At 35.7% G+C, this 12,156-nt stretch overlaps 1 protein-coding gene across 3 annotated transcripts in view; it reads left to right on the top strand.

The window, feature by feature from the left end:
- The window catches only part of LOC111872495 (protein turtle), a 480,259-nt gene that overhangs the window by 429,907 nt on the left and 38,196 nt on the right, over positions 1-12,156 (top strand). For all 3 annotated transcript variants that reach the window (XM_023866469.2, XM_033754723.1, XM_033754724.1), the window contains 3 exons: positions 2,564-2,644; positions 4,242-4,427; positions 5,946-6,173. In XM_023866469.2, the coding sequence (XP_023722237.1) occupies positions 2,564-2,644; positions 4,242-4,427; positions 5,946-6,173 (495 nt within the window). The remainder of the gene's footprint in view (positions 1-2,563; positions 2,645-4,241; positions 4,428-5,945; positions 6,174-12,156) is intronic.

The following is a 12,156-nucleotide window of genomic DNA, read 5'->3' on the forward strand; positions in this document are numbered from 1 at the left end:
AGAACGAAATTATTATTATTATTATTATTATTATTTAGCAGACTCTGCTGTCAGAAGCTGTGAATTTTATTGGTGTCGTTGTTCATTTGACAATGGTAATTAATTGGCTTGTAGCATTTCAGTATAAGCCCCATTTTAGATGCAGCTCAAATATAATTTTATCACTTTAGTGCAAAATGACTCATTATAGGAAAGATAACAAAAACAGCTTCTGTTTTAATCATTTTCCAGTGCATCATGAATTCAGTGAAATACAGAAGAATAGTTTATGTCTGTGTAATACTGTCTTTGTAATATTAGATCTGAGTATGCAATACATAAACATCTATGGTCAATGAGGCACGGGAAAAAAAAGGGGTGGGGGGAAAGGAAAAATAATGTGTATACGTGTCTTTTACTCCAAATTTCAGTGTCCATTTCCAGCTTTGTTATTTTCTGAGGTAACTAGGAAACTGTTACTGGTACTGACTAGAATTCATTCCTTACTTTTCTCATCATCCTCCAAACAAGGGTGATCATTATTGAAAGTGTTCTGCCCTTATATTTTATGTTTGTGTGAATTTCAGCATATATTTTCAGATCCCTAATGCTAAATCATATCAGAATTTATAAAATAATTTAGTTTTAGTAACAGCAATTCAAGTATGTTATTTGTATTATATCATAGTATCTGTCTCACTTCTGAGATGGTATAGTGCAGTCAGTATAGTGACTGGCTATGGGCTGGATGACTGAGGAGTTGGAATTAGATTCCCAGTAGGGGCAAGAATTTTCTCTTCTCCACACTTACCTCTGAATATTAAATTGTTATCTAAAGACTTTAACCAATTCAAATCTTCATTGAGAAGCCATCTCACTGAACATGCATTTTATAGCATTGATGAATTTTACAAAGCAACTTCCCAATAAATACCTTTATATTATTTAGTTCATAGTTGTAATTTACTTTTATTACCATATTTGTATTCTATGTAAAATTGTTTCAGATGACTACTGTAAGATTTATGACATGTATATGAGATTTACTATTATAGTATTGTTTTATATTTATGATGACAGTTTCTATATCCTGTAGGTCATTTGACCTTGAATGGATGAATGGAATGTAATGAAATAAAATAATAATAATAATAATAAAAAGAGCTGGCTCTGAGGCCCACCCAGCCTCGTATCCAGTGGGTACCAGGGTTCTTTTCCTGGGAGTCAAGCAGCATGAAGCTGACCACTCACATCCAAACAGTGCCAAGGTCAAGAAAACATTGAACTTTACATCCACTCCTCCATGTGCTTTCATGGCACGGTGATTAATTAGTTAAGCACAGGGACAGTTTTATATTTTATGTGTCTTTAGTGTCTAAGTTTTCTTCTGCTGGAGAGAATGCAGTTAATATTGCTCAGCGGAAAGAATTAGCACTTACACACTGAATCACTCCTCTTCTATGGTATTGTTTAGAAGAGTGAAGCAGGACATGTTGAAAATTCGTTAAAGTGATGAATATGCCCTTTATTAATTTATTTTGTTAGTTACCAGTTTTGTTTCCACACTTATGTTGATGTGTTGTACCCTCTGTCCCATTTACTAATTTCTGTATATTTGTAATCCCTGTCCAGTTTCCTGAAGGGTGGTTTTATTATACAGTAAACTATTGATTATCCATGGTAAAAGTGGGGTTAAGTAGCACAGGTAATTAAAAACAACATATAATTCAGAGATATAGAAATATCTACTGTCCATGCTGCATTTGTTTATTACTTGAAACTAATCTTTTGAAATTACATCTTTCTAGCTATTTTCGCAGTGCACTCAAACTTCATTGCATTTGCATGAGTTTCACATCATGCTTAACACAAAAATAAAATAACTTTCTGCACTTAAATGTAATTTTTTCTTGTTGTCAATACCACACAATTTTCTGTTCTGCTGTTTTTTATCTAGGTACAGAATAAATTAAGTGGGGTTAAATTACACTACTGACTAAATTCAAGAATAATAAATAAAAGAAAATTGCACCATAAGTATAAATTAAATGTGAAAGTGTAAGGAACACTATCCCACAGAAATGTTAAATAGAATATGATGGCTGTATCAACACTCTCTAATTAAGTTGGATGTCATCAACACACTGTGTGAAGCCAAAACCTGTAAATAATTGTGAACTGTAGCTTCTTCTGGACTACTACTGCTATTTATCATGATACCGTCATGAAAATATCTTTCCAGTAGAAGAAAGCAGCCCTTGTTTACTGGTATTTGGTCAGTGCGAGAAGCAATTATGTGATATAATAGAAAGCAGCCACTGGGTGAGATTATATACAGTCTGTTGTAAATTATTATTATTATTAAATATTGCTGATACATATAACTGAAACAGGTATAATGGGTAACACTTAAATTATTACAGGAAGCTGTAATGAATAATTGAGGGGGTTCCTAAAGTTACACAGTTGGCTTGCAGTCCAGGTAATTTGCCCATGGATAATCAAGAGCCTACTGTACACAAAATTTATGTTTTTGGTTTGTTACACATCATTGCCTTTATTCCACTGTTTTATTTTATTCCAGACATATTTGATTATAGTCTTGTTATCTTTCCAACTGATTCCACAGGAGGCACTCTTTATCCACCGATCCTGCGCCCTAAAGGTACTTGTATCTTTTGTTTCTTAATTGACATAAATGACTGTATTGTTTATATTATTACGGTTTTTTATTTTGGGGAACAATTAAGATGTCATGTATATTTGATATTTGGCTTGTATGGTGGTTAATTTAAAGATGTTATAATAACTACATATGGTATAGAGAATTAAAAAACAGGATGAATCTCATTGCTTAATTTGAATGGCTTGAGATGGAAGTCATTGTCACATAATTTTTGTTACTGTCCTGGCATTTTCATAAAAGGACTAAATGAAGTTACAAAAACCTCAGTAAGTATTTAGTTTTTCATTCAAAATTTGAATCCAGAACCTCCTGAGTACTAATTGCTACACTCTAAAATATAGCTTTATAGCCACCTGGTATGTCCAAGAAGCAAAATTTGTATCTTAAAGTACAAATATTAGATATCATTTCTAAACTTGTGTATACAATTTGTAATATCTCTTGCACTTAGTACTTAATGTGTGTAAGTAGGAACAACATAACAACTGAATTGATAATTACCAATAAATGCAAAACTTCTTGATGTTATTCTGTAAACACATAAAATAAGTGGAATGTATTGTGCCTTATTTTGCTGGTGGTTAAGATCAAAATGCTGAAGGGCTTATTTGAACATAGGACAAAATAACAAGAGAGTGAAAAAATTGAAGAATGAGGAACTTCATAATGTGTATCTTTCCCCTAATATTGGTTATGTGATTAAGTCAGGACTGATAAATTGTTTGGAACATACAGGGCACATGGAAAAAGGGGATGATAGTATCAGAATAGGTCTTTATGAAGCACAGCATTAAGATTTGGATCAGATAGAATGCTCTCAGAATATGGAGCAAGTGCAGGCTTTCTTGGACACAGTAGTAAACCTCCAGGTTTCTTAAGGAAATTTCTTAACCTAGCCATCTCATAGTATGCAAACCAACAGTGTTTCTGCTTGTAATTCCACTACCACCATCAGAGCTAACTACCTTCATTACCCACATCTCTAATATTCTGTCCTCTCTCAAGCAAGTTAGTGGTCATATTAAAGAAATAGGACAATACAACATATCTTATATGTGACATAAAGCAAAAGTAAATTTTTTTTCCCCTTAGTGAGGGGTGGAGTCCATCTGGGTCCACTTGGCACAGCGGTAAAGCAAAAGTAACTTGAATATCATCTTAACAGTTAAGGGAATAGAAATGTAAGATGCATTGAATTCCATTCATCACAGTGGAACGTCAAATGCATATCACTGAAATGTTTAATATCACCTGTTTTGATAAATGTTGATCTCCAAAATCACATGTACTCTTCTCAGATGATCCATTTTGATAAAATTTTTAAAGCATGCTACTAGCATAAGTTATATTAATGTACATATTCTAAGAATTAAATAATAAGAAAATAATGTAAAATATAATTTGATAAATGTTTGTGGAGTGTGTTCAAAATATTTTATTTATCCTGGAAGAATGATGTCAGATTATTTGAATAATTACAGGATGTATGATTTGTTTGAACTTGTTGCAAGAAGTAAAGTAGCATATGGATTTCATAAAGGTTATTACAGTCTTAATGAGGTGTTAATATTGGTAGGGCCTAAACCTGGACCACCTCGCAATCTCACAGTCACTGAGATCAATAATGGGTTTCTGATCACATGGCAAGCCCCACTGGAACGAGCCCATCTTGTACAGTACTACACCATTAAGTACAAGACAGATTCCGGTTGGAAGACCTTAAACAAAGCCTCAATACGACCTGAAGAAACATCCTATCTTGGTGAGTTCTAGTTTAGGAGATCAAATATAACAAAATGAAGGAAGCACTTAACTTATTCACACCATAACACATATCGTGTACTCTTTTATATATCACCTCTCATTATTAGTGTGATAAATTGAGAATGCTGTGATGGGCCAGGCATGTAGTTAGATGGGAGTTATGAAACACATACTGAACTTTGGTGGGGAAACCACTTGGGAAGGGAGGATATTATTAAGATAGATCTTAGGGAAATACATTCAAAGGAGAGAAGGTGGGGATGGGATGAGTTTCAGTATTAGTGGTTAAAACCATTGGGTTCTAATACCAGAGAGAGACTTAATTCTGTACAGTCATATTTTGTGATAATCTTATCCATCTGACGTACTGCCGATTAGTGGTCCTGCTTGTATTGGTAGAAATTTAATTTCCCTCTATGCTAATTACAAAAGCACTGACTCCTAGATTGCAAGAAATAAGATGAAACATTTTTTATTTCTTGAGCATCAGTGAGCAGAGTTACATTTATTTTTAACCAAGCAGTGATCAGCCTGTATGTCATCCTTGCTTGAACATGTTAAAACTACTAAAGAGGCTGACCTAGTTATACATTAAGAAAGACTCAAGTAGGCCTATATGCTCATGTACCATAACAAGAATACAGGAATGCAGAAAATTTTAAGCACTTGGGAGCAGCATCAACAAATGAAAATTATGTTCATGCTGAAATTACAAACAGCATAAACTCAGGGATTACTTGCTTGTATTCTGTTCAGAAAGTCTTTATTTTTCTTCTTTCAAAAAACTGAAGGCAACTTGTACATAAGACTGCTAGCTAATCTTTTATTTTATATTCTTTTGAAATTGGGATCCTAACGTTGAATGAAAATTTATATTGAGGCTCTGAAAGCAAACTGTTGAGAAAGTATTTAGACCTGAGGGAGCTGAAGTAACTCAGGGCTGTAAAATATTATTTAATGAGGAACATTATAAAATTCATGCAAACAGATACATGCATACAAAATTGTTGCCAGAAATCTTATTTGGTAGAGACCTTATGAAGATACCAAGGTGTAGGTGACAGAACAATTTAAAATAATCTTAGGGAAACAGGGCATGAAGATGTAACCAAGATTTAACTGATTCAGGGTAGAACCTGGTATAGGAGTTTTGTGATATGTGTGATAAGCCTTCAGCTTACATACAAAAGCAGAAGTTCTAGTTGAGATAAACTACAGAAGGAAGATCCTGTACCATGGACTTTGTCATTCACTCAGGTAGGTACCTGGTTTATTGCCTAACTAATTAGTTAATTGGATAACTAGCTGATCTTTCAGATAGCTGGATAGTTGAGAAGCCATTCAATTAGTACTTGGCTAGATAATCTCTTACTTAGCTAGTCAGCCACTCTGTCAGTAAGGTAGCTAGCTGGTTTGCTAATTTACTGTGTAGTTAATTCAGTTCAGTCAGTCATTGAGTTCATTTTACTGGTATAATATGAGAGTGTTACTGATATTTCAATTTGTCGGCTTACAGTGAAGAATCTGGTTGGTGGACGAACCTACTACTTCCGTGTGCTGGCCAATTCTCTGAAAAGTTATGAAAGCAGTGAAGAGGTGAAGTATCCAGTACCTGCAAGAGTCAAACATAAGGCCATAACTGCAGGTGTTGTAGGTGGTATACTCTTCTTCATTGTTGCTATTATTCTCTCAGTTTGTGCTGTTAAGATATGCAACAAGAGGAAACGTCGGAAACAAGAGAAAGGTAAGTAAGGATATTTGTTAATAATTTTGTTTCTTAAGGTAGTGTGAATGTGAATTTTAGTCCCTGGCAAGATCGTTTAAACAGATGTCTAGGAAGTCTTGTGACTTGCCCAGTAGAATAAACCCCTACTCAATAAAAACTGCAGACTCCTTGCCTTGAGGTGTAGATGACAGCAGTTTGAAGCTACCTTTTAATTAAAACAGACCAGTGATTAACAATCAAGTTCCTTCCGTCAAATGTGACACTTTTTTAAGTTTTCCACCTCGTCACCACCTGCCTTACATGTTTCGGCTCACCACGGAGCCATCATCAGAGGCATTTATAGTAGAAAAAGAAATCACCAACACACAAAACTTCACTTTGTCCAAGATAGCCACGTTCCAGTTAATTAAAATAATTACAAATAGTTAAAATTACCCAGAGTGTCGGTTCACTAAAAGTTTTTCACACACCACAGTAGCTTTCTTATTTGATTCGTCGTTAATTCTGTAAAATTATGTTTCGTTATTTGAAGTAAGAATTCTTAAAATCCCTAGAATTCTTTCCCGCTTGGCCCAATCTTTTTGCTTCGGGATGTTGTTGACGTGTGTTGTCTGTCGGTAGTTGATGTTGCTTGTCTGTGTGTTGTGATGCTTGTGTACACAAGCAACAGTTTTTTGTGAAGTAACATGCTCTATTATTGACAAACCAAATACACCACCTCAGTCTACAGACCTTTCTTTATTTTTCCACATAATCGCCACTTCTTTGTACACATTTCTCCCAGCATTCTGGGAGTTTGAAAATTCCCCTTATGTAAAATTCCGTTCCAGCCATCCGAAGACACTGACGCACTGCTTTCTGAATTGCCTCCCTTGTCTCAAAACGTTGTCCATGCAGCTGATCCTTCACAAATCCGAAAAGATGGTAGTTGGAGGGTGCCAGATCAGGGCTATAGGAGGGGTGTGGAAGAACTTCCCACCCCATCTTTGCAATTGCTTCCAATGTGAGGCAAGCAGCGTGGGGGCGAGCGTTGTCATGTAGGATGATGATGTTTCATCCCAGATGTTTATCGCGCAGTGCACGACGGAACTTGTGCAGGATCTGGACATAATGAGCAGCATTGATGGTTTGCCCAGGTTCCAGGAATTCGGCCAGAATAAACCCCTCTGCATCCCAGAAGACTGTGCCCAGGTTCCAGGAATTCGGCCAGAATAAACCCCTATGCATCCCAGAAGACTGTGCCCAGGTTCCAGGAATTCGGCCAGAATAAACCCCTCTGCATCCCAGAAGACTGTGCCCGTCACCTTCACAGCTGATGGCACTGTCTTTGCCTTCTTTTTTAATGGAGAATGCAAATGGTGCCATTCCATACTCTGCCGTTTCATTTCAGGCTCGAAAGGTGAAACCAGCTTTCATCACCTGTCACAATAAAGAACAAAAAATCATTGCCTTCGTGTCGATATCTCTGTAGCAGTTCTGAGGTGATGGCTTTTCACTGACCTTTGTGGTCCTTGGTCAATAACTGCGGGACCTAATGAGCACAAACTTTCCTATAGCCCAAGCTTTCAATCATCTTCTGTACTGCACTGTGCCCTATTCCAAGTTTTCAGGCTATTGTGTCCACATTCACACACCTGTCATCTTGAATGATCTCATCCACTCTTTCCTTGTTGCATTCAGTTGAGGCTGTTCGAAGACGACCGCTTGCGGGCTCATCTTCAATGCTGGTATTCCCAACTTTAAAATGTTTCACCCATCTTCGAACACTGCTCGCACCCATGCACACACTTCCATAAGCATGCTGAAGTCTATGGTGAATTTCTGCAGCAGGGATTTCCTCTTTCACAAGAAATTCGATGACTGCATGCTGGGGAAACGACATGTCGTTGTTGGTCATTTTGTTAGGAGTGATACTGGTCACGTGATGCAAGCTATTGACATCACGAGACACTCAAAGTTAACATAACAGCTGGTTCCACCTACCACTACTCTCTTTTGTCTGCTGTTCCCAGGTTGCATGCAAAAAGAAGTTGTTCATGACTTTCGGTACGACCTACGTAGAATATAGTGCAATGAATGGGGAGTCAGAAGTAGGATGTAGTTAGGATCTGGTACAGTGGTTAGGCAATGAAATGCAGTTCTTACTGGCATCACTTTCTCTCTGATTTATCTAACTCATATGGGCATAATTCAGGCCAAGTGTTGATTATATACCTTTGTATCCACATGCAAGGTATATAGTAGTATATGTGTTTTTATACATTTGCAGTTTCCATTCTTAAGATTATAACATATTTGTGCACTTCATTCCTGCATATATTCATTATTTTTCCATGTCACATGCCTAACTGAAAATTCTGAGAACTGGACCTCCTGTTAACACACTTGGACGTTTCTGAAGCATAATATACTATGAAAAATACATATTTTTAATATAAACTCATTATCTAAAGTCATATTTGTAGTCTTGAATGCATTTCTTTCTTAGTAATATGTTATTTCACTTTTAAATAGCCAAGAAAGAACATGCTATTACTGTTGTTGTTGTTGTTTTCATTTTCTGCATCATTAACTTACTCTTAGTCTAATCTGACATTAATTCTGTGAGTGACTGGTGCACTGATAACTCCATGAGATTTAATTTTGCTAAAACGCATGTTGTGTCATACACCAGGAAAACAAATTTTCTGAGTTACAAGTATCAGCTTTGTCATGCTACCATTACACACACACCAGCAGTATTAAGGACCTAGGTGTCTTTGATTCAGAGTTATATTTTTACAGTCATGTTGATTATGTAATTTGTGAATGTATAAAGCTTTTAGACCTTATTTTCCCCCATAACCTATAGAATTTCTTCCCTGAAGTGCTTGTATATGTACTTACTATGCCTCAATTTAATCAGGCCAAAGCCAAAGTATGCCTTGGAATTTTGGAACTCCCACAGAAAGTCTACTTCAATTCATGGGCTTGAACAGTATCTTTATTCATAATGGGATTAAAATGCAGTGCTTTAGTTGCAGTACTGTTTTGCAGCCAAACTCACATATTGACTTCTGCTGCAGTATTACTCCATTATTCACATCAGCTGTCTTGAGGCCTGTTCATACTGGTGTCACAGTCAGCTATTTAGCTTTTGAATTAGATATCTGTGCATCTAGAAGAAAGTTTCTGATTATCTGTGTATTGTTTGAAACATCTTGAAATATAGGTTACAAAGATGGTCTGATGTAAAAATAAATAATTATATCTTTATGGATTGTTTATCTGTCCATTTTTGCTTATATTATATAGTGGTTATTCTGTGTGTAACACAATACATTAGTGTTCAAAATTCAGAATCTCTGTTTTTCAAAATTTTTTCAATAAATTATCACAAATTATAGTAATAATTTGATAGAGAGGCTAGTGGACACTGCTTCTGATGACTGGTCCATCAGTAAGTACAGCAACCCAGTGGACACTGCTTCTGATCTCTAGAAAGCAATGATGCTGATGGATTTACTGTTAGCAACTTGGTGAAGTTGCTCTATGACTCACTGTTTTCCAGATAAAATTCTAGAGGTACAGACAGATAGACGGGAAGTCTCTGTAATGCCATTCAAGTTGGCAAACAAACCAGACATACTTACATAATGAGCTGGATGATTCAGATACTTCAGAGTGCCATGAAGTTGGTTTATTTATATGACATGTCCATTTTAAATTAAATGGCTTGTCGTTATATTTGCTGAAGTGTGTAAACATGTTTTTGTGTTGGAAAAAGGAAATTTTGTCTCAACCATCAGTATATACCATGTGTACTGAAAGGCAACTACTATTTCAGATTTCAGCAATCCATATAAATATTACTATTCATTTATACATTGTGATTCTTGTGTCATGTATTTCTAGAAACATGCACTTCAGAATAAAAATTTGTAGATATGTGAGACTGGTCTTACATGTGAGTCATTGTTGCAGTGTAAGGTGTTTTTGTGATTTTATGGTTTAGGATATTAATTTCTCTTTTTAAATATTGTAACAACTTAAAAATAATACATTACATAAACTTGTGTCAAAATCTTAAAATTCACTTTTCAGTTTTAAATTATTTTTCACATCAGTGGTGTACTAAATGTTTCAAATGATATGACCATCATCAGGTGCTTCAAAAATTGATGTTGAGAAACTGCTGCATTTCCATCAAAGAATATAATTCAGAGCATCTAATTATGACCATATCAGTCATTGATGTGAAAAATAATTTAAAATTTAAAAGCGAATTTTAAGACTTTGACACACATTTGCATATGAGATGATGAATAATAAGTAATAAGTGATGTGCAAGAGGATGCTGCAGTACACCATTAGACAGTAGTGATTAAGCACTATTTAGAAAACAGAGTATCTTCTTATTCTACCAAGATGGCAAAACTTTTCTGAATAGGCTATTTATTACATAAACTTTGTGCAATATTTTACTTCTAATAGACTTCAATACCTAATATACATCCATAGAATCTACATTTCAAAACTTCTGTGAATTATATAGTCATGGTCTGCACCTTATTTATACAGATTTTTGATTTTAAGAAAGCTGTATAAATTGCCTTGATACAGTTTTGAAGAGGTCTGCACTCTTCCCCCATTGGGTTTTCAGCTTAACAAAATTTAGGGACACACACTGCCATATGCAGACTGTTCTCAAAAATTTTTAAAATCTGTGTTTTAGCCTGCTTTCCTTACTTTGATAACTAAAAGGAGGCGTCAAATGAAAGTAAATGAAAAGTTCTTCCCGAATTTTTTATGCATGGCAGCCATCAGTGTATCTCCAAAAGCTTGTTTTGATATAGATTCATCTGCATGTATCCTGTGATCATGAACTTAATAGTTAAAAATTCTGGATATATTAAAGACGTGGTGCAGTCATTAAGTTCGTGGACTCTGGTTTTGTTGTATCATATTACAAGGTATTCACATACACTTACACAGATACACATTGGCCCTCAAAATAGTCACTGTTGGCCACTATGCAAGTCTGCCAACATTGATATAGCTGCCAAAAACAGTGTTGAAACATATTGGCAGGAAATTCCCGTATGGTGTCTCTTGTGGCATTGATGACCTCCTCAGACGACTGAAATCCACGACCACGTAGCTTTGCTGTCAAGCGGTGAAAGATAAAAAAATCACATGGTGTGAGATCAGGTGAGTATGGAGGTTGTGGCAAAATGGTGACCTATTGCCTTGCCAGTTCCTCTTGGACAAGAACAAAGCGATGTGCAGGGGCGTTATCATGTAGCAACAGCCAATTCTTCATACACCAAACATTTTGCTAGGGGATTTGCCTAATTTTTGGCAGAACTTGATGTTTGTCCATTGTCCACTTGCACTTAACTGCAGTTCACAATAAAGGCCATAGTTCTGCTTACACTGTTTGCACATAACTGCCTCTTGCTGTGATGAGAGATGAACTGACAGGGCATAATATCGTGCCTCAACCTATCCACTGTAGTGCACTGCAACGACACTTTGCAGCCAGTCCACGAACTTATTGGCTATGGTAGTAAAAGCTCAATTAGAAATTAGAAATTTTCTAAAAAATAACTCTGTTGAATTTATTTCTGTTTTCCTCATTTTTGAGAAACTAAACTCAATAATGTGACATGATGTGGATGACAGGGCTTAAATTTGCAACAGGGAAGTATTTTTCTTGTCACCATCACCTCTAGACTGACTCTGGGGCTCGTCTGACCTGTCTAGTGATTTATTGCCATGAGTTTTTTTTTTTTCAGTAAGTAAAGTAACAAGGGCTGGTCATCCACCTGATGCAAGAGTGGATGAAGTTTTATTTCCATTCCCTCTGTATTACTTCACAGCATGGTGATTAAGGAAAGCATTAACTTATCTTGTACCTTTTCTTATTTGTAGAACAAATGGTCAAAAATATTCCAAAGGATAAGCATATGGGATTTTTTATGTTTTAATATCGTGACACATGTGATGGACAACATGAGAA

This window comes from Cryptotermes secundus, unplaced genomic scaffold, assembly GCF_002891405.2.
Source record: "Cryptotermes secundus unplaced genomic scaffold, Csec_1.0 scaffold537, whole genome shotgun sequence".
Classification (NCBI taxonomy): Eukaryota; Metazoa; Arthropoda; class Insecta; order Blattodea; family Kalotermitidae; genus Cryptotermes; species Cryptotermes secundus.